At 33.5% G+C, this 25,878-nt stretch overlaps 2 protein-coding genes across 2 annotated transcripts; both read left to right on the top strand.

The window, feature by feature from the left end:
* The first annotated feature begins 6,265 nt into the window (after nucleotides 1–6,265).
* On the top strand, nucleotides 6,266–7,801 carry LOC124841913 (putative aquaporin PIP-type 7a). Its single transcript, XM_047318294.2, has 4 exons — nucleotides 6,266–6,663; nucleotides 6,762–7,060; nucleotides 7,151–7,291; nucleotides 7,405–7,801. Exons 1-4 carry the CDS (start codon nucleotides 6,327–6,329, stop codon nucleotides 7,495–7,497), a joined length of 870 nt encoding a protein of 289 aa, XP_047174250.1. The 5' UTR covers nucleotides 6,266–6,326; the 3' UTR covers nucleotides 7,498–7,801.
* Nucleotides 7,802–24,005: 16,204 nt separating this feature from the next.
* Nucleotides 24,006–24,944, top strand: LOC124841919 (WUSCHEL-related homeobox 5-like). Its single transcript, XM_047318300.2, has 2 exons — nucleotides 24,006–24,411; nucleotides 24,508–24,944. The coding sequence occupies exons 1-2, from the start codon at nucleotides 24,063–24,065 to the stop codon at nucleotides 24,711–24,713; spliced, it is 555 nt and encodes a 184-aa protein (XP_047174256.1). The 5' UTR covers nucleotides 24,006–24,062; the 3' UTR covers nucleotides 24,714–24,944.
* The last annotated feature ends 934 nt before the right edge of the window (nucleotides 24,945–25,878 follow it).

The raw sequence follows: 25,878 nt of genomic DNA, 5'->3' as shown, positions 1-25,878 counted from the left end.
AAATATATCATCTAACTTTCTTTTATATCTCATACGTTACATGAAATATTATAACTCTAAAATGGTAAACAAAACAAATAAAAGTTGAAGTTTAGAGATTTCCATTTGAATATATTTATATTGTTTTTATCCCATAAAAGTGTCTTATGAATATCTCGAAGTTATCATTGGACTAGTTGATTTTCCATAGGAGACTTTAGCCTTTTAGCATTAATATATTAAGAAACACGGTTTAATGTCTCCGTAGGTCCCTATTTTGGTCATGAATGTCAAATAGGTCCTCTTTTTTTTCGGCGTTTCAATTGAGTCCTTGTTTTTGTAAAATTGAATCAATTACATGCCTGCCGTTAAATTGGACAAACGGCCGTTACAGTATTGGTTACGTGGCACGGTTCATTGCAATTACTATTCAGACGTGGCATTTAAAACGATTTTTGTATTAAATAATTGGTATGCACAGATATATATTGAGTTTTGGGTAAGGGCAAACTAGGAAATTTGAAAAAATTAAAGGGCAAGACGGCGATGAAGATTGCCCGAGATTTTGAAGAGGCCCTGCGCGGCCTAGGGCTGATGGGATTGACAGCTGCAAAAACCCCCCTCTCATGGGGTCGATCGGTGGTGGCCAGGACCGAGTTACCGCGAAGTAATCCCGGAAGGGCAAGTCCGGTTGAAAGCGTCGGGTCGGTGAGGCGTGACAGTGCGACGGAGGCGGGCCGATGTGAGGCGAAAATTATAGTGGCACCACTTGAGGATGGCGGATTTAAGGGCGAGGTTGGGGATGAGGGTGGAGAAATCGGGGGTAGTGCCGTCGGGGAGTTGTGGTGTAAAGTTGAGATTTTTACAGGCTTCGACGGAGGAGCGTTCGAAGGAGTGGCCGGAGGAGACGATGACGAGGTCGAACATGAGGGAACGGGAAACGGGGCAGAGGAACTCATCTGGGGGGGTTTGGATTTTGGGTTTGGTTTTAGTGTGAAAGAAGATTTTCTTCCATTTGAGCTTGGGAGTTGCAGTGGTGTTTATCGGTTCTGAATCTTTTGATGTTTTCTTTGGTGACGATGGCCATTTCTTGTGGATGGTGAGCTTCAGCGATTGTTGAATCTCCATGGATGGTTGAGGCTGTGCCCTCTCTCACACCGTTGAATGTGAGAGAGTTAATCGGAGGTTGTCATTGGAGTTCCAAGGATATAAGAACATTGAGCTGATGATGTTACTGAGGTTAGTGTTTTTTGGGCTTGCAGACGTTGAAGAGTAGAGGGTTTTGTGAGTGAAATGATGATTTGGTGTTGGGAGAGAGAGATTGGATTCCTTTGCTTTTGGAAAATCTGCCCAATTGGAAAGGGGTTAAAGGCAAAGTTAAGAACTTGTATGAGCAGTGATGATGATATGAAGAAACATCTTCAACATCAATGCAATGAGCACTGCATTAGCCTGTCATTATAATCAATCAGTATACTCTTCAGAAGTCCATCTAACCAAATTTTCTTTGTTTTTAGTTTTTTATAGGAAACAAAAGTCAAGAGAAATCCCAAAAGGAAGAACAAGTAAAGTTCAAATCTTTCACTGGAAAGAAGCATACGTTAATGGATTGATCCTTAATGTAATTTATGGATTTTTAGAAGCATGGTTCTGGGAGTTTTCGTCTTTCTTCAAAACATACTACCTTTGCCTATTGTTTGAAATAAATATATAAAATTCTCCAACAACATCACTCCCGTAATTCGAACAAAATTTTCCATGAACCCTGAAACTCATATTTCCCCCTTCGAGTTCCAAATTTTGAACCCTAAAACTCATATTTCCCCCTTCGAGTTCCAAATTTCAGAGAAGAATGGGGCTTTCAGCAGGATTTCCCTACTTTGCCCTTACTGAAATTATATAATTACCACTCTGTACACATCATTTCTTAATTCAAAAATTAAAAAAATAAAATTAAACCACGTTTTTAATGCCACGTATATTAAATCTACACTGTCACCATGCCACGTACTACCCTCACTCACGGTGTTTGATCAATTTGACGGAAGGCCTGTAATTGATTCAATTTTACAAAAACAAGGACTCAATTGATACGCCGAAAAGAAAGATGACCTATTTAAAATTCATGACCAAAACAGGGACCTACGGAGACATTAAACCTAAGAAACACTGATGACATAATGTTATCTCAATCCTCACCCTAATTCGGACAAGAGATATCTCCAATAAATAAATTTTAAGAATAAACAAGTTTTAAGTATTTTTCAAGCAAAAGCTTAACCCCTCAAATAAAGGGTAAACGAAGTAGTAAATGATCATGGCTAGGAAAAATGTTCAATGCAAAATGTAGCATATCTATTGCTGAAGTAACAAGAAAATAATAATAATATATAAAAGTATGCTGACGATTGCAAGGAAATCTTTTCTTTTTGCTTTCACTTAAAGGTATAGTGATTGAAACAATTAATTATGGCACTATTAATGAACCTAATCTTTCCCTCCAAATAGATAGACCTGAACAAAAGTGTAACTAACAAGAAAGAACCATTAATTTTTTTTTTATTTATCTGGAGCCAAAAGTCGTGAAGCAATTTTGTAAACTTGAAATGCAAATTAGTTCAATAAGCATATTAAAAAATTATGGCATGACATTTGAGTCTGTGGCTTATCAACACAAACCTGTGGCCCTAATTTCCCAGACGGTCTCGAATGATTAATTTATTATATAATTCAACATATGGTATTGTGTCATTAGTGGCTGTACTTTGAGGATAAGAATAATATTAGAAAAAACAATGCTTCGCGAGAGAAATAATCACCCACTTTGTAAAGTTTTATCCACACATTTATTCAAATATATGGTCTGTTTCTCTTAACATGAAAAGGACTGCTTATGGTGACCACAGAAAACCATCGTTTCGAGAACAATAAATTATTGTCAAAACAGTGACACAAGAACCACTTTATACGAGAAGTTTCTGAGGTTTCAAATTTAAAATATATATTATGGTAAATCTTTCTATTATTGTATATTTATATCCCTAGCTACGATAGGTTCCCAGGTTTTGTTTTTTCCTCTCTGGGCTTAGAGAAAATTGAAAGCTGTAATTACAATTAAATTGATAATTTATATTAATTGGCGGCTTGCTATTTTTTATTATAATTGAATTAGTGTTAGGTATCACATAACTAAAATAATGAAGATATAAGGACCACAAATTATGCCTGTATAAGATTTCATATTGTTGTACAAACATCTAAATATAAACAATTTATATGTAGACATTAAGAAAATACTGTACTTGTACCTCTTAAGATCCAAGTAAATACTTGCTCTTACATTGGCATGTAACCTGATATCAAACTTTATATAATTAAGATAATATAAAATCACCTAATTCTAGTACGCACAGCTGTTTATATATTGATTAAAAATTGGTTCAATTCCATTGTTTCTCAATCCACGTTCCTGTGTTTAATTGATTTTTGGATATTGATAAATTGGACAACTGGTCAAATTCTATTGCTTCATTTTTCATTTTTCATTTTTCATTTTTCATTTTTCATTCTATAAACAACTAAGATTTTTTACCTTTTAAGAGATGTGTTTAACTGTCCTTTGAGTCTATATTTTCTGAAGTAAAACTTCCTATATATTTTTTGTGGAATCTTCATTTCGAAAGATTTTTTTTATAAAAACTTGTTTTTAGTATTTATATAATACAGTAATACTCTTTGTTGTTATTAATAGAGACAAAAAGGGGTGACTTTGCCGAAAACAAAATATGGAAGAATTTTGTTACTTTTATAAACAATTAGTTTAAGTATGGTTGAAAGCAAGAAAATTGAAATTAACAGGTGAACTTTAATCTCAAAACAATTTCACAAAATTGGTCTATGAAACTTGTATCCATTATATTGTAATTAACTTATTTTTAATTATTGTGTGACTTTTATCAGATCTCATGTACGTACATTATGGTCTGAAAATTAGAAAGACGAGAGGGGTTCTACGTGGTGTTTATGATGTAAGGCAAATCACTATTTTTTCAATTTTCAATCCACTTCTATGATAACTGAAATAAGGAAAGTTCTTATTAATAATAAATTTTATTAGAATAAACTTAATATTAAGAGGTTAATTTTAAATCTATAGGTGAGATTTATATTCATAAATATATTGTAAATTAATTTTATTTTAATCCATGTGAGACTTGTAATAAATTTATAATTTTTATGTAACATTTAGTGTGATAATTTTTTTAAGACACTTTTATTTAGTTTAATGTTTTATTTTTCTTCGTATAGGAATAATGCTTTATTTATTGTAATAATAGAGATATTTCATTGTCTAGATAAATTTTCTGAAAACAAAGGAGACATAAAAACCAAAATTTGATAGGGAAGTGAAGAATCTAAGTGGAGTTGTGATCCCTCACTCAAACAGAAAGCATAATGCAAATTGCTAAAAGGGGTTCAGAAAATGCCTGGCTATATTGTGTGTGTTTCTCAATTAGAAGCCACGAGACAAAAAACTATAAAGAATAGGTAGGACCCTGCCACCCGAAATCTGCCTGGAGCTGATGCATCCCTAACCTTGTGCCTTTTGCCAGAGTAGAATTACCAACTTATAAATTTTCCAAAAGATTCCATGTTTTTGCTCACGATTCAAAACTCAATATCATCAACAACCCTTCCTTTTATTAATCTTATCCTTACAAGTCACTCACACTAATCAACCCACTAAACTAATGCATATTAGCTAACTAATACTTATAAACAACAACGCTCCAACCATATTCAAATTCTTTATTTTGGCTTTGCTTCACGACTTTTGCATCTCTACGTATTACCAGAGCAAAAGCTGCAATTCTTATTATTATCCAGCAAAAAAATTGAAAGCTACAGTTAATGACATGCCCTATATTAATTAACATATATATCACCATTGTCTCATCCACGAGAAAGAAACAAAATATATTAAAGGGCTCATTATGCTTGGTTCAACCAGAGAGGTATATTATGTAGAATTAACATTATTTAATAATGGACGTGAGATAAGTTAATCACTGACATCCATGTGCCGACCATGTTTTAGAAATGAAAAGGAAGAAATGTTTGTATATAATAATTAACAGACAAAAAACCTTCTGTGTTCATCATTATCGTTGTATTCTTTTTGTTTTCTGAAAAACCCTGTTCATCTAATCATTGATGAATATTTCTAATTTCCCTGCAACTCCATACCATATCGTCGGAAGTGGATTTCGTGTTTTCATAATAACGTTGGTAATTACTACTGTATAAACAACTATTTATTTATCGAAATGATGACATGGATTTGCGAACACGAACGACCAAACATTTGTTTCCAATAGCAACGGCATCTTCCAATTTATTACATTAATTGTTGTGTGTACTTATTTCTTGGTTTAGAATTAATATTCCACAATAATGAATGCATATATAGAAAACTTGAATTCATATTCAACTTAAATTTATTATATTAAATTTTTTTACCTTATTATTTTGTATTTTAAAGGTAAAAACAAACTGTAAACTTTCTTTCTTAAAATACCACTCGGTGTCTTAATTATGTACTGGTATTTATTTATTTAAGAGAGAAGATAATACCTGAAGCACTAAATTATACATTAAAAAATAATGAAAACTGAAAAGTATAATTGCTTGCATGGTTATTTGATGTGTTGTTTACGTGTGGTTCAATGGAGCCAAATCCTAACAAAGTAAAACTCAAACAAAAAGAGAAAGAAACTGTAGACACCTGACAGAAGTAACAGCGAACCAACAGTAGAGGGAGTATTTGCGTGTCGGTTTCAAATTCTCGAATGCACCGTGCCAATGCATGAGGTGGTGACACGTGTCTTTTGCAGGCGCGAGTTCAACGTGATTATTTGTCGAGTCTCGACAACAGCACCGCCCATGAGCAAGCGCAGTGAAGGACCACGTAGAATTCGGTCCCTGCGATTGTATCCGCCAAAACGAAACGTTTTACCCTTCCTCTGTTAACTTTTTTCCAAGTTCCGTTATTTCAAACGAAGTAATCCACGTCCACGTTCCAGTGCTGCGCGGAACATGGTCGGTCTTTCTAGGAGTGGTTGGAATCACGCCAGCTAGGACAAACCCCATCAATCATTGGTCTCTATCAAACAAAACAATAAAAAATTCAACATATTACGCTTGCGGGACCCACTCCCACTATCCTCACCCTCAGTTCTATTAACTCTAACTCATTAGGATTATAAATCCGCACCTTCCTCCTTAGCCGATCACACTCACTCACTCAACTCACAGGAATCCGAGGCGAGAACAAAGAAAAAAAAAACATGGAGGGGAAGGAGCAGGATGTGTCGTTGGGAGCGAACAAGTTCCCAGAGAGACAACCGATTGGTACGGCGGCGCAGAGCCAAGACGACGGCAAGGACTACCAGGAGCCACCGCCAGCGCCGCTTTTCGAGCCCTCAGAGCTTACGTCATGGTCGTTCTACAGAGCAGGGATAGCAGAGTTTGTAGCAACTTTTCTGTTTCTCTACATCACCATCTTAACCGTCATGGGTGTCCTTAGGTCTCCCTCCAAGTGCCAATCCGTTGGTATTCAAGGAATCGCTTGGGCCTTCGGTGGCATGATCTTCGCCCTCGTTTACTGCACCGCCGGAATCTCAGGTTCACTTTTTTTTTTCCTCAAAAACTCTGGGGAAAAATATATTTTTTTTTCAGCTGTTTAAGATAAACAAAGTTGCTTGTTTGTGATTGCGGTGCAGGGGGTCACATAAACCCTGCGGTTACCTTTGGGCTGTTCTTGGCAAGGAAATTGTCGTTGACCAGAGCGTTGTTCTACATAGTGATGCAAGTGTTGGGTGCCATCGCTGGCGCTGGAGTGGTGAAGGGTTTCGAGGGAAAAACCAGATACGGTGCGTTGAACGGTGGTGCCAACTTTGTTGCCAAAGGTTACACAAAAGGTGACGGACTCGGTGCTGAAATCGTTGGCACCTTTATCCTTGTTTACACCGTTTTCTCAGCCACCGATGCCAAACGTAGCGCCAGAGACTCTCACGTCCCCGTAAGCGTCTCTCTCTTTCTTCCTCTTAATTAATAAAAGTACACAAGTTTGGTGGAACTAATCGTGTGGTTTGGTTGAATACATAACTAGATTCTGGCACCTTTACCAATTGGGTTCGCCGTGTTCTTGGTTCACTTGGCCACCATCCCCATCACCGGAACCGGTATCAACCCTGCTCGTAGTCTCGGTGCTGCCATCATCTTCAACAAAGACCTTGGCTGGGACGATCACGTGAGCTATTTAATTTCATTCTTTCTTTTCTATTCTGACAATTCTAGGGTTTTCGGGAAAACCAATCTGGGCCGTCCGATCTCTGACGCTAAATGATTGTCTTTTTTGTGCAGTGGATCTTCTGGGTGGGACCATTCATCGGTGCGGCTCTCGCTGCCCTCTACCACCAGGTCGTAATCCGCGCCATTCCCTTCAAGTCGAAGTGATCGAATCCAACGGTTCACGGTTAAGCAATCAAGTTGGGGAAAAAAATCAAGCAATGTTTGTGGGTTTTTCGGTTTCATTTATCAAATGATCTGTTTTATCCTTTTTTTTTCTTTTAATTTAAAAAGTGTTGTATTCTGTATGTAAAGATGTAAACTTATGATTATTAGGTGGTGCATGTGTCGCGTAATGGGCCAGAGTTATCCTCTGCTTTTAAGTTGGAAGAGGCCCAGCTCATGTGTGATGTACGGCTGTGATTGTGTATTATTATGCAAAATCAAAAATAACACCAGAGTCATTTATGCATCTTTTATAATATTAATTTTATTTTGCGTAGAGGCCAGTGTGTAATTTTTGTCCTCTTCCCTGAAATGTATGTGAAGGTTGGGTTTCTTTATCGACGGCAGTGGCAGTAATGAGTAGCAACGGATAAAAGAAATGCATGGAGTGAAGTTAAGAAAAGAGTGGGGTTGGCAAGTAGGTGTGGGTGGGTGATGCTGTCTATTGCCTACGCTGGGACCACTTTCCTCGTCAATAATGCTCATTTGGCAGTGTTGTCTATTTAATAATGATTTCTGATCATAGCGCAGAGAAAAAAATAAATATGTACATTATTTTTTTTCCTTATTAAATAAACTTAGGATAAACTTCATCTTACCAACGGGATGGTATTTCCTTCTAGTTAGTTCCATGGAATATGACGTGGCACGCGTGAGGAGAACTGAGAAAAAAGCGTTAATAATTTGACACGTGTATATTACTTTTTTTTATTTATGGTTTTTTAAGTGTCTTTACAGATTCGTGATCAAAGGGTTGGGATAAGAATTTGGACTCTTATCTAACATTTTACCGTACCCAATTCCTTCCATTGTTTTTTCTTTTGTATAAGTTTTACCTCATATATACTACATATTAGATCTTTGTATTTATATTTAATAAAATCCAATGAAAATAAAAGCAATTAAAAAATTGAATTGAATTGATAAATGTCTGGATTGCATATTTCTTTATGTTAGCAAACAAGAAAGAAAGATAAGATGTCTATTTCCATCTCTCGTCATTCACCTTACTTATGTCATTTTATTATTTCCTAAAGCATCACTCTCCCTCCTTCAAATGTACACTTTCTTTTACCAATATTTATTAATATTTTGAATAACCTGTTTACCTTTTATTTTAACATAAAGATTACAACAGAAGAAGTGTGTTTACCGAGTATCTGTTCCGTCTAAAAAATATGCTCCCAAAATAGTTATTATTTTTCAGATTTCCATAAAAATTATGACATTTTTTATACATACATATTCGTGAATATTTTTATATATATATAAATTCTTTAAATTAAATAAAAGTATTTAATTTTTTAAATATAAATTTAGATAAAAATAATATTTAAGTACAGTTTAAATCAAATTATTCAATAAAATAATAATATAAATAAATATAATCTTTTCTAAAAAGGCAAATTTAAATAAGTTAGGTCAAAATATAAATTTTAAAAAATTAATCTTTTGTAAAATAACTTCAAATTCATATATTTAAATATTATATATATATATATATATATATATATATATATATAAACTTTAAATTTTTTTATCATGATTAATATTTTTTCACTAACTAATAGTTTTAATTTGATCAATTAAACTTAAAATAAAAAATTCAAATAAAATTTATTAATACGCGGTTAATTAAATACTTATTTTTTACAAATATCTATTAAAAATAACTATTTAGTATTTGTTACATATTTCATCCACAAATATCAGTGGACGTATTTTTTTTATCATCTCTAACACTACACCATAACATCATTGAATTACAATATCCTTTGAAATTTATTTAACTTTATTTTTCTTACGACTTTTTTTATATAATACATCTTATATAATCTTTGTTATAATTATTTAAGACTTGATGTTTTGGAGGTTTTTTATCCTATATTATTCAACTTTTTCATTAATTTATTTTTACTCATGAGAATTTTAACTTATATTTAAATTCATAAAATACAAACGAACTGGAGCTGATATTTCCTTTTAATTTAATAGCACATGTCTTCACTAGCCTTTTAAGTTCTTTTTACCATTTAAATAGTTTTTCTTTTTTCTGTCTTTATAGTTCAAATTTAACATTTTTGCTTCTAAAACGTGAGGAATCTACCTGCTTTCATTGCTCTGTTTATGTGTATTCCAAGAAGGTTAAGGTAAGAATGAATTTAACCACTAAAGTAACCAAGATGCTCGATTGACATTTTTTTAGCATAACCTAAAATTTGGAAGAAGTACTAACAGCTTGTTTTTATATATTATATATAGAAAGTGGTTGATTTTTACATTCCAATGAGCTGATCAATTATTATAATTGAAAACTTTGTTTAAAGCACGAATAAGGTATAACTACTATGCTGATAGTGTTGAAACTTATTCGCAACTTGGTTTCAAAAATGTTTATTTGAATATATATTACTCTGATTTTATTTTAAGAACATGATAGTGATGATCACATGTGATGAAGAGACAAATCGTAAATTATATTTATGCGTAAGTTGACGAACCCGTTTAACTCTTGTAGGTTTTTGTTTTTAATAAGATTGTCTTGTTCTATAAAACAAAAAATGCTTATTGAATATAAAAATTTTAATCTTCTGCACATTTTTTTATGTGGTTTTATTATATATTATTGTTATTAAATAACTCTCATAGTACTATTTAAGATTTAAATAAAATAAAAAGAACATTTCAGTATGTGTCAATGTGGTATGTTATTTTAAAGTTGAAAAATTATAAAATTATTAGGATAAATTTGTTTCCTTTGATTTAAATACTCAGTACATGTTCATGAATTAACTATTAAAATGTTACGGGGTTTTCATTTATTTATAACGAGTGTCTTATGATTTAAGCTCGTGTATTCTACAAAATAAAATCCAGAAGTATTTTCATTATTAATTATTTCTAATGTGTTTGTTTTCTAGTAAACAAAAACTTTAGTTAACAAATTGTTCAGCCCAACAGGATCAGAAAAAGAAACCCCAGCTATATGGGTTTTTTTTTCCTCTGCACATCTTGTAAATTTTTGTGCACCTTCTATTTATTTTAAGGTGAGATTTTTCGGATAAAAAAGACTTTGAAAAGTTTGCTCTGAAATAAAAAGGAGGTGTGAAAAAGTAGTGGTTTGCGAGAAAAATAGCCCAACAGACAATATTGACAGCAAATCAGCCCAATAAATGGGTGTTGCTCCCTCCACCACCACACCTTTCTCCCTCCATCTCCCCTTTACTATTTCCTCCCTCAGTAAAATTTTATTTTTAGGGTTATTATTTTTTAATTTTATCCATTCACAACCTATTTCACTAATAACCTATTATAGTCCTGTACATGAGTAAAATACTTTTCTTTCATTTTAACATTATATTTCTTCATCTCTTTCTTTCGTCGTTGTGAGATACTACAAGTTGCAAAGGTTAGTGGTGGTGGAAAGAATTATCAAGTAGTCTCCCTCTCGTGCTGCAGTGTGTGGAGTGGTGCAATGCGTGGAGTGGTGCAATGCGTGTCGTGCTTCCTCGTATTTGATTAAACCTTGAAATAAAATCCTAAAATAAAAAACTTAACCTTTAAACGGAGGTGACATCCTTCAACGGATGTCAACATCCGTTTAAGGAAAAACGGATATCGACATCCGTTTTACCTTAAACGGATGGACATCCGTTGAAGATGTCATCTCCGTTTAAAGGTTACATTTTTTATTTTAGGGTTTGTTTTATTATGAGACATCCGTTGAAGGATGTCACCCCTCCGTTGATGTATACTTCCTCACGCTGGTTGATGCTCTGGACGCTCCTCGATGTTCTTCCACACCACGGCAGCGACGCTCCTTCACACCACGGCGACAATGGAAGCTTTCAAACAAAAAAAAAACTGGGAAGAAAAAGGAATGAAAGTGCGGGAACTAGGGAAGTGAAACGGAAATGAGGAAAGGGGAAGAGAGTTCCGTGGGTGGGTACTGGGAAAGTAAAATTAAGGTTTCAAATTATTTAAAATAGGATAAAAGTAAAAATCTTTTTAACTTAAGGATATAATTGTATTTAAAATAATGTGAGGAGGTGAAGGAAGTATAGGGTGATGGTGGAGGGAGCAGCACCCCAATAAATACTAGCCCAAACCTCTGTGCCTCAATTACTAAAGGTGGGCCTATCACCACAGACAAGGCCCAAACTGTTGCATCGAACATATTCTTCCACTAAGTTGTCAATAACTCATTTCCTATATGAAAAAAACTTAATAGAAGTGTTTTTGTGAGGGAGTTGAAAGACATGAAAGAAATTTTTTTTTGTTTAAAATTTTAATATATTTTAAATTTTAAATTTTAAAAATGAATGAAAATATTATTTCAACTTAATTACATTAAATTTTATTCACAATATCAAATGTAACATTGAATGAAAAATGTGTGAAACAATATTCTCAACTTTTAATACTTTAAAAATAATTAATATAACTGAATTAAAATGATTACCTATTAAATTTTAAAATTTATAAATTGAAATATAGATAAATTTCAATTTTACGAAAAAATTTAAAAACTAAAAACATATTTTATTTAAAAAAGTAATGTTATTATCTTAAAATATTATATTTATTCATATTTAATATTTAGAAATTAAAATTTGAGATAATGTAAAATATCCAGTAGAATTCAAACCCTTTATCATTATTCTACTTCTTTCCATGGGAATTGTATGTTTAAAAAGTATACCAGTATATTAATGCATACATAAAATAATTACACGCACACACTTTATTCATTAATTTTCATCCTTATTTATTAACAATTTTTTCGAAAGCAAAAACAAAAATATATCATATATAAATGTTAGTACTTAATATTACAACTATTAAAATTATATTTAATCATTAAAATTATATAAATAATTTTTTACAGTAACTTAATTTTGCATTAAATACAACTAATATTGTTAAGTTCAATTACATCTAACAGATGTCATAGAATTATAATTTTCAGTCATGTAAAACAAAATTGAAGTGTTACTTTCATAATACATACATATATATATATATATATATATATGTATATATGTATATATGTATGTATATATATATATATACATACATATATATATATATATATATATATATATATATTAATTTATTTGTAGTTATCGCTTTAAAATTAAATAAATATGTTTCAAATCCTTTTTTTAGTTAGCATACTATAAATAGTATGTTTAACTAAATAGAAATTAAAAAGTATAAGTTAATGTACTAAATTCAATATTTTTAATATTTTAAATTTAGTCAATTATACGTTGTTATTAATTTTCATTATTTTTTAAATTAGCTAATCTAAAATTATTGACATATGTTTTATATTATTTTAATAAATAATTTATTTATAAAGGCAATGGTGGAAGATAAAATCAAAGAAATTCTATTATAATGTTTATTGTGCCAACTTTTTTAATTTTAAATTATATATATATAATTAAAATAATTATTATCTTTATATATTAAATAATTAAATTATAATTAATAATTAAAACTTAATTTATAAGTGTTAATTATTTAAGTTTCACTAATATTATTGTATATTTATATAATTCAAGTAATATAATATACGAATTGAATGGTATAAGACTAGATGGAGGAATATCTTACTAGTGGATGAGCCAAAGGACAATATACAAGGTGAGAGAAGCATAAAGAGACATACAATAACAAATATAAAGAAGGTGGTTGTTGATATATAACAGGTTAATGAAATTTAACTTTTTTGAAATTTCTAACCTTTCCTCGGACTTTTTAGTCTTGAGTGATAACCTTTACATATGCCATATATATACTGCCTGTCACACATGGAATCTGCAAATCTGACTATGATTATAGTAGCAAGCTATTTCTTTCTGAGGAATATAGTTAAAATTTTACTTGTGTTTCTTTAAGTTACTGCATAAACTTTACTATATTAATGAGAATGTAATGTAAAATATAGTGTTTCTTGAGTATTAGTGTTTTGGTAGGTATTTTGAGAGACCGAGACACTAATCTTTGACTTGTGTGTTTTGCTTGTATGCTTCTAGTTTAGACCGATCGGTCCTCTTTTGTATTAACCGTTCGGTAAACTTCAGTCTTGACCGCTCGGTCACCCTCGTGCAAAAGGGGGGAGATATATGCAAAAAGCACTACGACACTTAAATTATGAGCGGTTTTATAAACTGTTTATTACACTTAAGTATGTAAGACCTAATCGGACGTAAGTATGACGCAGTAAAGTATGAGTTGAACCTGTCTTTACCTCAAACCTAAACCCTTATTTATAGAGTTTAAAGAAATCTGACCAATTAATTTACCTCTTAATGGTCATTAATGCAAACCTTAACTGCCTAACGGTAGTCGTTGCCACATTTATTTGTGCATTAAATCTGCTCAACAGTTGTCGAGACCGTCCAGCTGAGAAGCTGGTCGAGACCGATCGGTAGCCTGTAAGCCCATAGTAACATAAGCCTCCCAAGTCCGAGTTAACCGTTCGACTTTAGTCGAACGGTTAACTATAGGACTTATGGGTTTGAAGGAGGCTCTTCTTGTTGTATTGAGAAGCTTTCTCTCCATGTGCTTCAAGTCGTTATATCTTATTTGGGCTGAACGGTTTCAGGTATTGAATCTTGTCATTCGTACTACACAGCTGACTGGTTGCATACTTGAGATTTAGTCCTTGTTACCAGGGCTTCCTGGTTAACTCGAGGGGTTTACCTCTCGGCCGAGCGAGATTTGCAGCTCGATCTTTAACTTCAATGAGAGGAGTTTACCTCTTCGTGTAGCGGGATTTACTGCTTAGTCTTCAACTTCGACAAGAGAAGTTTACCTCTCGGCCGAGCGGGATTTACCGCTTGGTGTTTAACTTCAACGAGAGGAGTTTACCTCTCCGTCGAGCGGGATTTACCGCTCGGTCTTCAACTTCGACGAGAGTAGTTTACCTCTCGGCCGAGCGGGATTTACCGCTCGGTCTTCAACATCAAAGAGAAAAGTTTACCTCTCCGCTGAGCGATTGATAATGTTGAATTTTACCTATATTTATTTCATGAACAAGTAAACAAAATCAACTCTTTCTTAGCTTTCCACCTTCTTTATGCCTCATTTTACTGTGTTTCTAAGTAGTTACAATTAGAGTTGTATTGATTTAATTTCATCACTAATCCCCACTTTTTACTTGGAGATCACTCACATGAAGCTTATGCGCCAATCCAAAGAATCAAAGAACCACATAAGCAAGAAGAAGTGTGAAAACAAAAAAGACATTGAACTTAAGTGATGTGGCTGGGGTGCAGCTGGCGTGCAGTTGAGCCCCATTCATCTGGACTGCTGTAGCTGAGCGGCACAGTTTTTGTGCAGCTGAGCGTCAGCTCTCTGGAATGCTGTCGCTGGGGTGCAGTTGAGCGCCAGCTCTCTGGAATGCTGCTGCTGGGGTGCAGCTGAGCGGTGACAATGCTGATGTGGTAATTTTGGTCTATTTAGGGCTGAAACTCGAAGGGCTTTGGATCTTTTCGACACTCAGACACATTTTCTCTCATTTGGAGCTCTTGGAGGCAAGCTAGGAGCTGTGGGAACAATCCATCTTCTTCCTTGGGTCTTCTTTGTTCTTCTATTCCCATCCTTATTGTAAGCTCAAGCTCTCCATTCATCGAGAGCTAGTTTCATTGTTGTTGGGGTATTGATGCAACCACCAAACTCTTATATATTACTACTGATTTGAATGTATTTAATGCTTCTTTCATGATTACTAGTATTTTGTTCCTTCTCTTAAAGCTTGTTATGACATTGCTATCCATGACATGATTTTAGGGTTTGCTTGATGTTGGGAAATATTGTGCGAACCTAGAACTGGAACAAATTACCCAAAGGGAATTGTATCTAGGGATAGAACTTTAACTTTTGGTTGTCTTAGGTCTCAAGTCTTAAAGCAGATTAACTTGTTAGGTTTTCCAAGGAATTGGAGCTCAATAAGGAAGTCTAGGCTCTCTCTACCAAGGGATTGGGTTTGAGTAAATTAGAAGATTGACATTAGTAAGTAAATGAAGAAGGTGTGAATTTGCATGCATAAGAGTGAAGTAGGTGAAATCATACCCCAACAATATCAATTCATTTCACTTCTAATCTTATCCGTTTCCAAGTGTTTGAGTCATCAAAGATCACTTTTACTATTTATGTTTCATCTTTACTTTAATTGCATAAAAACCCAAATTATGGAATCATTCTTTAGTCTAAACTAGTTAAAAATTATACGATTGTTTGGTGACACGAGTCTCTTGGGAAACGATATCCGGTCTTACCGGTTTATTACTTGAAACGATTTGGTACACTTGCCAAAGTCTTAACAGCGATACCACTCGGTCTTCAACTTTGACGAGAGGAGTTTACCTCTCGACCGAGTGAGATTTACTGCTTGGTCTTCAACTTCGACGAGAGGAGTTTACCTCTCTGCCGAGCGGGATTTACCGCTCGGTCTTTAACTTCAACGAGAGGAGTTTACCTCTCTGCCGAGCGGTATTTACCGTTCGATCTTCAAATTCGACGAGAGGAGTTTACCTCTCGACCGTGCGGGATTTACCGCTCGGTCTTTAACTTCAACGAGACGAGTTTACCTCTCAGCCGAGGGGGGTTTACCGCTCGGTCTTTATCTTCAACGATAGGAGTTTACCTCTCGGCCGAGCGGGATTTACCGCTCGGTCTTTAACTTCATACTCTTTTTGAGAGACTTCTTCGTTGAATATGAACTTTAATAAAGTTAGCAACCAGTGACTGAGCATGAATTGCTGGGCTTAATTTATTCCATAATGAAAGCATAAGACAAGAACAAGAGTCTAAATAAAATGAAACTGAATTTAAAACATGATATTAATTAAGTTCCCGAAGACGATTGGGACTTCGACTATAGCCCCGCCCCCGCTCGTCCTTCCTATATGCCCGTTCGAGGCTTCTTCGCAAATATCCTTCCCTGGGGAGGCTGCTTCTTGCTTCCTTTATATACATACAGAGATGTCCCGCCCGAATAAGACTTTCTATTTCATTTTTCAGCGTAAAACATTCTTCTGTAGTATGTCCATGGTTCTGATGGAAACGACAGCTCTTCCTCCAGTTGGCGTTTTTTGAGGATGGTTTCCTTCGTGGTGCGAGAAGCTCTGCGTTGAGGGCATCTTCGAGAACCTTTGCCCTAGGTGCACTGAGGACTGTATAATGGTTAAACTTAAATGTTCGGGGAAGCTCCCCACTTTTATCATCATTGTCGAATGGTCGCTTGTCGTCCCTTCTGCCTCCGCCTACAATAGCTTCTTGTTGCCGCTTTCTCTGCGAGATTCGCATTTCCTCCATACGGATGAACTCAGCTGCTCTCTCTTGGAGCTCTTCCATAGTTTTTGGTGGTCGCGCATGCAATTTTTTCGCAAAATAGCTTGGTCTCAGACATGAAGGCAAATTGTTGATGATAAAAGAGTGATTGACCTCTTTAACTCGTCGTGCGATTTCAGTATACCATTTTATAAAGGCCTTCAAAGTTTCCCGTTCTCCTGCTTAGTATTTACCAATTCCGCCGGTGTTATCTCCTGTTTCCGATTGGAGGCATATTGCCTTCTAAAGAGGGTTTCCACAGTGGCGAAGCAATCCACTGTGTTGGGAGGAAGAGTGTTATACCATTCCAATGCCTCTTCCTTGAGTGATAATGAGAAGGCTCTGCACATGATCGGGTCGTTGTTTGTATAGAATGCCATTGCATTACCGAACGTCCTTAGGTGATTGTCCGGATCGGTTGAACCATCATACTTATCCAATGCGGGCGTAGTTTTTTCTGGCATTGGAGTTTGCATGATGGTCGTTGTAAAGGGAAGTAAACTGGTAGGCCGAACGGTATGCAGGGGTGTTGGTTCCCTTCTACCTCGATCGTTCGAGTTAGTGTGACTATGGCTTGCTTCGTTGTCATTGTCCCGATTTGAGGCGGACCGCTCGGGAGGGACCCATTCGGCCCTTAGAGCCGCAATCTCCTCTGCATGCCTCCGCTACATCTCTTATTGTGCATGCGCCTGCGCTTGTATGGTTTGCGCCTGTGCCTCAATCTGGGCTTGTAACTCTTTGATTAAATCTGTGGTGCTCTGCTCTTCCATATTTCTCGTGGTCACCATTGGGTGTCTTCAAACCTCGGCCCCACGGTGGGCGCCAAATGTTTCGGTAGGGATTTTGTGAGACCGAGACACTAACCTTTGACTTTTGTGCTCCACTTGTATGCTTCCAGTACCGATCGGTCCTCTTCCGTATTGACCGCTCGATGAACTTTAGTCTTGACCGCTCGGTCACCCTCGTGCAAAAGGGGGGAGGTACCTGCAAAAGACACTCTGACGCTCAAATTAGAAGCAGTTTTATAAACTGTTTATTACAATTAAGTATGTAAGTCTTAATCGGACGTAAGTATGACGCAATAAAGTATGAGTTGAACCTGTCTTTACCTCAAACCTAAACCCTTATTTATAGAGTTTAAAGGAATCTGACCAATTAATTTACCTCTTAATGGTCATTAATGCAAACCTTAACTGCCTAACGGTAGCCGTTACCACATTTATTTATGAATTAAATCTGTTCTAACAGTTGTCGAGACTGTCCGACTAAGAATTTGGTCGAGACCGATGGGTAGCCTAAGACCGATGGGTAGCCTGTAAGCTCATAGTAACAATTAGTATTGATGCATATATATGATTTTAATATACTAAGCATATATTTTTTGTATATGGATCAAAGCATCCAAAATTCTCTGTTTAATTAAAATTCTTTACCAATAAAAAATAAAGTTATCAAGAATTAGACATGATAGAAGAATTAGATGTGATATGTGATATCACATTCATGCGACTTTAAAAGTGCTTTTAGTGTTTAAGCAACTTTAAGGCTTTGTTCTTTTTGGTAGATTTGGGGGAGATGATTTGAATGGATTTGAGTGGATTTGAGGGTAATTTTTTAGTTTTTTTTTGAGTGGATTTTTGGGTAATTGAGAGTGGATTTGGAAGTAAAGTTTGTGAGAATTAGTGTAGGATTTGATTGATGTGATAGATTTTAAAAATTAGTTTAATTGGTAGAAATTAAAGATTACCAAAATGCCCCTAGTTATAAAAGTAATATAAAATGTTATTTATAAATTTTATATTTAATTGTAAAAATGTTTATAAAGAAAAAAAAATTATGAATAATTTATAAAATTAATGTTTAAAAATTATAAAAATTAAATATCAACTTATTTTTAATAAATTAGAAAATATTATAATATTAAAATAATTATACAAAAAACTGAAAAATATATAGCCTGTAACCGGTTACGCGTGTGCCAGCCAAAACTTCATTCTTCTATAACCGGTTACACTCTGCTGTAACCGGTTACGCCACCCTCGTTGTTGCTTAAATTGGAGGGCACATACGACTTTTACGTGACAATCCACTTAAATCTCATCACAACCGCGGGTGACTGAACAGTGCAACCATCCCGCATTTCACCGCAAATCCGTCCGCGCATTTCACTTCAACCGAACGCAAATTCCTTGCTTGCAAAACTGTGTGAACAGTTAAATCGCTTCAAACGAACACACCCTAAAAAGTGCTTTTTGGGAACTTCCTCTCTCAATAAATTCAACAGGTCTTGCTGAGAATTTATTGTTTCTCTGTTTTTCCTATATGTAGGTTTATTCTTTGCTTGATGTAGCTGACTCTGGTACTTCATGGGTTTTGCTGTAGTTTTATTTCTTGTTTTAGGCAAAATAAAACATTTAGATAACACTTTCAACTCTCTTTGAAACATAGACAATGTAATATATGATTCAACTTTAATCTTTAAATTAAAAAATGAAAAACACTTATGTTATTCTAGAAATAACTTATTATCAACGTAATCAAAGAGCTAGAAGCCTATAATTATAAACCTATAAGCCATGATACCCTTTAGTTGACAATGACTATTGTTAAAAATAAAGGTTTAAATGGGGGCAAGTTTTTACATTGTTCCGGGATTTGTAGGATTAATAAACTGAGTACACAATAGGAATTGTCCACGAAGTCAGAGCATTTTCCCAAAATTCACATGCATCATTATTGGTCATTGTAAATTAATTATGCAAATAATTATAACTTGATTCCTGGGGAGTGTCTGCATTATCTCTTATTATGAAACAGAAGGAAAAAGAAAACCTTGCTTTTAGTATGGTATTCACATAATGTTCCATCCATGCATCTCTTCACTATACTTGATCACTTTAAACACACTTGTTTACACATATTTCAACAATACATCATTAATATATGATTTAGGTTTGAGAAAGCTTGTAACATTCCCACTGGCCGGAGCATGCAACAATCATAGTGTGTATGAGTGGTGGAACCAACTTCTGCGAAATACAACAAACTTTAAATCTAATTATTTCTATAAAATCAATTTATAAAATAAATTTAATTCAATTTTATAAAATTGATTTATAAAATAAAGTTTACGTCCACTTATATATTATAAATTGATTTTATCTTTAAAAATTTTTAAGAGTTGAATTTATTATATCACTTGTTATAAGAAAATTTATTGTTCGTTGAATTTCTATATGTTTTGTGGTAGTTATGAAATTTTTTATTAGTTTATTTTTATCTTTAAAATGTATATGTATTGAAAATCTCCCAAGTGTAATAAATGCAAACCTCATTTTATATAAACCTGATTTTATAAATCTGATCAATCTCTGATTGAGTGACCTACGTTATTGTGGTGTGTGTAAAAGCATATCCACATTCTAAGGATTGTATCGTATGAGCATGGATCGAACGCATAATTTTATTGTGTATAAAGAAGAAAGAGTGGAGCAATGCAGATAGATGGGTTGCGCATGGTAGGTAATTGTTTTCGTAAAAGCAGCGACAAGAAAGTAAAAGACACGGATCATACGGAGAAGGGTGTGGCGGCCTACCTTTCTTTCTTTCACGCCTGTTGCACCATTGCATCTTCTCCCCCTTCCATTCCTAACCCTTTTTCATTTCTTTTTTTATTCTCTTTCTTCCTTATATACGTCCACAAATCCATCAACCCACCTAAAAGCAAACCACCTTTAGAATTATTCATACCTAAAACTCTTCTATTCGGGAATTATTACATGGTTACAGATAAAAGGTCATTTTTTTTTCATATTTATCGACTGTTTACCCCTAAGAATGATGGAAGAGACCCACATGATTGGTGTTTCCATCCTAATTATTTAGAGATTATTTGGGTAATCATACAACATATTGATGGGTTGTATATAATTTTACTTTTAAAAGATATTTGAATGGGTTATAGATATATACATGTGTTTTTATTTGATATGAAAGTTTGTGATTGATGGTTCTTTAATAGATATTTACAAAAATTTCAGATGAAAAAGAGTAACAGAAATAAATTATTAGAAAAATAAAAAGCTGATTTGAAAGGAAACACAATAATTCAATACATAAAAATTACACGAAAAAGTTTACAGTTTTTGTCAAAAATAAATTATATAAAAATTTAAATTTTTTTCTAGAAAATTTGTTGAATAATAAAGTTTTTTATTAAATATTCATAATATATATTTGTTCGTAGGGTATTTTATTTATTTAGAGAAATTATTTTTCTATTACGTTATTTCGAACCTCGTGCACTTATGAATAATGGAAACACTAATATATATATTCATGACTTCTCTCATTTGAATTCAGTCTTCCACATGGAACCTGTTTTATCAAGTGTGTAATTCTTCTTCAACAATTGGAGATAACTTATGGAGAGATATGAAAAATCTTTTGTGAAAATGAATTCTGAAGAAAAAACCCAAAGACTTTTTACAACTAAAAACTCGAACTCTGAAAACACAGTGATTATTAATTGATTATTGTTGTAGTAATGAGAATTTTGAGCATTTGCAACTTGGCAGCACCTTGTTGTTTGGTGTTAGGTTTAATCAGTTGCGGAAATTACTTGATAGCTGGTTTGGTGGCTAACATGAGATGTAGAATGAACAACAGCTTGGGTCCAAAACACGTAGGAGTTAGTGCCCTAGTGCTAAGTTTCAAGGGACAAATGACACTCGTGAATAGTACAACAACATCCTCGGGAATTGTTGAAAGTGCAAATAAGAATGTGGTCTCTGTCTTTTCTTGACTAACTCTCTCGTGTTCCTCAACCACACTATCATTATTTCTTCTTTTATTTGTCTATTCCCATTACATCATAAATCAGAGAAAGTAAACAGAAAAAAAAGCGAGCAGAGAAAGTAAAACACTTTCAAGGTCTATCTAGGTTATACATAGTCACATTAAATAAAATTCAAAGAATTAAATTTTAAATATATTTTTTCTTGTTGCTTTTATAACATGGTAAGAATGAAAAATGTTATTCGAAGTTATAAAAAGAAAAGACAGAAGACATGGAGAAAATGACGTAACATAGAAAATAAAGCAGTTCCAGTGTGCTGGTCGCAAGGTGCCCCTTCAAATCATTCTATTTGATGAATTGTTGTCGTGTCTAGAATTATTCCCCCACGTCTTAGAAAGAAGATTCCTATGAACTCAAGTCAACTCAGTATAGGTACTGTTTGGTTTAATTTATTTTAAAATTATTTTAAACAAGTTCGAATGAAACATTTTTATTTTAATTTCCATAATCTAACACATTATATTCATTTAAAAAAGTACTTGGAGATAATTTGAACCAAATTTTTTTAAAAACACTAATAATATTTAACTTTAAATACAATCATATATTTAATAATAATTTTAAAGTAAATACTAAAATTTATAAAATAAATAATTAAAGAGAGAATACTTTGATCATTTTAGAAGAAAAAAAAAGAAATATGCTAAATAAAACTTTTAAAAGTAGTCAAAAGTAGATCTTTCGAAAAGAAATAAATTTTATCACGTAGTTTTAAAATACTTAATAATTTTATACCTATTAAAAGATATAATTCAAGTATTAAGTAATGGTAAAATCATACGTCATAAAATGAAAGGAAGTGTTGGAAAGGCTTATCTCTTTATATTACAATAGTTAAACATATAGAAATTCGCATATTATATTTAATTTTATTAAAGCTAAAGGAAAACTTCAGAAAATAAAATACAAAAAATATGATTTTTAACTGGAAAAAAAAACATTGGTTAAGTTTGTAATAAAATTTCGTTCTTAAAGCTTTTTTAATAAAGAATCTTTTCATTTTTAGTCTAATTACAGTTCTGTATTTTATTTGTTAGATTGAATTCTCACTTTGCAGCAAATGTAACATTAACTATTTATACGATCAATACAAGCATGCTAGGAAACTTTTTGACACTAGAAAGTAACTTTTAAATTAAATTACACTCAAATATGAACTAAAGACTTTTCTTAGCATTAATATTTGTTTTTGATCTGTCCAGTTAAACGAATCACCTACAAGTGCTTAACTTAAGTTCAATTTAGGCACGGGGATTAATTAGCAATAAAGATTTTACACTAATTTTATATAATTAAAATGTTGAGTGTTTGTTGAAGATTTCACACTTATTAGTAACATAGTCAAAATATTGTGTACAAGTGAATTATGCTATATTCTATACCAGCTTTTGGAGTTGATAGATGCCAAACTCATTATAAGATAAATAGTATAATACAACGTTAACTTTTAACTATTCTCCATGAACTTTAGCGGGCAACCGTTTCTTTTTAAAAGCAAAGTTTGGCTTAAGTCACATGTCTTGATGAAATTGGATTAATTTGACAATTAATGCTGTCGAAGCACTAAGCATCAGAGATAAGAGACAATGAAAACTACACAAATATATATATATATATATATATATATAACAGTATAACTTTTAGGAGTAAGTGCACACTTTACTGAAAAACACACTGTGTTGTGTCTAAGAAGAACTCGAGGAAATAAAAATAAATATAAACGAAGAAGAATCATATAAAATATGGTTAAACTTCAATTAGTGAAACTTGAAGTTCGCTGTCCCAAGGCCGAAACGTTGAACAACGGCTGCTTTTGCGCATGACTTTCTATTTTTTTATTGCACCACTCTAAATGAAACAGATCAAATACACATAATCTGGTATATTTTTTATACGCATTTTGATGTTATTTTTCAATGGAGACACAGCAAATATAAAAATCATGGGAAAATATAACAGTTATGCCCTATTTTATAGGTGTATAACTGTTCATTGTTCAAAATAATAACAATCATGCAGTGTTTTCATGAAAAGAAACACAAAGGAACATAAAAAATGTCCGTGTAATGGTCCCTCATGTTCTCTAAATTCAAAGAAGACAGAATGTTGATTGTAAGATCTGTGATCCCCACAAAGCAATGCAACAAAAAATAAAAGGACAAAGATTTTGACATTAGATTAATGAGTTAGGGTATTATATATATATATGCACACGGATTGGGATCTTTATGGTTCAGATAATCTCAGAACTGATAAAGTTGAGTTGAGAAGCAGAGAGAGAGAGAATCATATCTGGAAGGAAAACATGGACGAGGGCATGTCAGGCTTTTGCATGAGATCAGGAAGTGTCCGTGGGAAAAGTGGAAGCACTGCTTCTTCTGCCACTGGCACCAAGTGTGGGCGTTGGAATCCCACAACCGAACAGGTTAAACTTCTAACTGAACTCTTCAGGTCAGGGCTCCGAACCCCAAGCACTGACCAGATTCAAAAGATCTCCACTCAGCTCAGCTTTTATGGTAAGATAGAGAGCAAGAATGTCTTCTATTGGTTTCAGAATCATAAGGCCAGAGAAAGACAGAAGCGCCGCAAGGTCTCCTTTGACGACAAGGATGTCGTCATTCGTAGACAAAACTCCTTCAACACTTCCTCACAAAGTAAGTATATATTATTACATATATTTCGATAACTTTTTCATTTGTAATGCGTAACTTCATTTTAAGTGTTTTTGAGAGTTTTCCTTATTGTTGTAGGTCTTGCTGATATGTATCGAGTTTCAGAGCCAGATAGAGTGATTGAGACGCTTCAACTCTTTCCCATAAACTCCTTCGGTGAATCTGAACCGGAGAACCTGAGGTTACACGGAAATGAATGTAGGGATAGTAGTACAATGTTTTCATGCACGATGGATGAAGAAATAGAGCACCCACCATTGGAACTGCGCTTGAGCTTTCTGTAAAATGGTGGTGGAAGGCACGAAGATTTTTAAGAAATTCATTGTCGTTTCTTGGTAGAATTAGGTTTGGCATAAAGGAAACATTTAGGGGTGTATCATGGACCGTTAAGACAATATGTAATTTATCAGATTAATATTTACCTAGTGATGCTAAATGCCTAGACATTCTCCTCATGCTCCTTCGTTTTGGTTTTATTTGTTGGATTATAGTTGGATATTAGAATATTATGTAGGATGGCTTGGGATTCTAATTTCTATCCTCATGAGATGTCTCACCTTGGAATTCTTAAACGACAACATTAGTACTTTAATGTTCTACCACTTACAAATGGGTCGTAGTCATACCTCGGGTCTGATTCCATCTTTGAATATCATGAACCACACATATATATATAATGCAAAAGCAAGGTATTGTAGCTAACCAAGATGGGATGTCATTCAATGTTACTATTGATTTTATTCGGGAAAGGGACTTGGATAATTATGAAGACCAGTGGGTTTACTCGGACTCACATGCATGTAAGTAAGCTAGCTTGTCACACAAATTTTCAATGATAATAAACCATGTAAATCAATATGAATTGAATATCTTTAATTGTATCAAAGATAATTCAATTGCCAAGAACTTCTACGACCATGACGTCAGTGACATGAATTATCTACAGTAGTGAAAATCTTGTTCTGTTAAACTCAACATATGTCCCTCTTTTTATCTCCTTCTAGTATTCCTAAATAAAAACTAATATTCTAGATTTCCAAAGAATTAATATTTCAAAATTGCTTCCAAAACTGTTAAAATTTAACATATTTTAAAAGATAATTTTCAGAATGTTTTAAAAATTGAATATTCTAGAATGTACTTTACAAAATAAATAATAAAAATTATAAAATTGACATGTTGAAATAAAAATCACCGTGATGATTCATGAGGAGGCCCAGTGTGCACTATTGAAGGCTTTCTTAAAAGCCCATAGTTACCATGGCCAGAAACCCGTCAAGTTATGATTGTATTTCCGTAAAGCCCAAAATTCTGACATAATATAAGGAACCGAGAACCATATAGCTAAACTAAATTCGAAAAATGACAAAAAACTAAAAGTACAAAAAGGACGTGCATTAACGGATAAACTTGAAAGACGAAGATGATGAAAAAAATTAAAGAGAATGA

The sequence above is a fragment of the Vigna umbellata genome, chromosome 1, assembly GCF_029865625.1.
Source record: "Vigna umbellata cultivar VRB3 chromosome 1, Vumbellata_1.0, whole genome shotgun sequence".
Classification (NCBI taxonomy): Eukaryota; Viridiplantae; Streptophyta; class Magnoliopsida; order Fabales; family Fabaceae; genus Vigna; species Vigna umbellata.
Note: the sequence above shows the minus strand (reverse complement) of the source record. Positions and strands in the feature narration are given on the sequence as shown.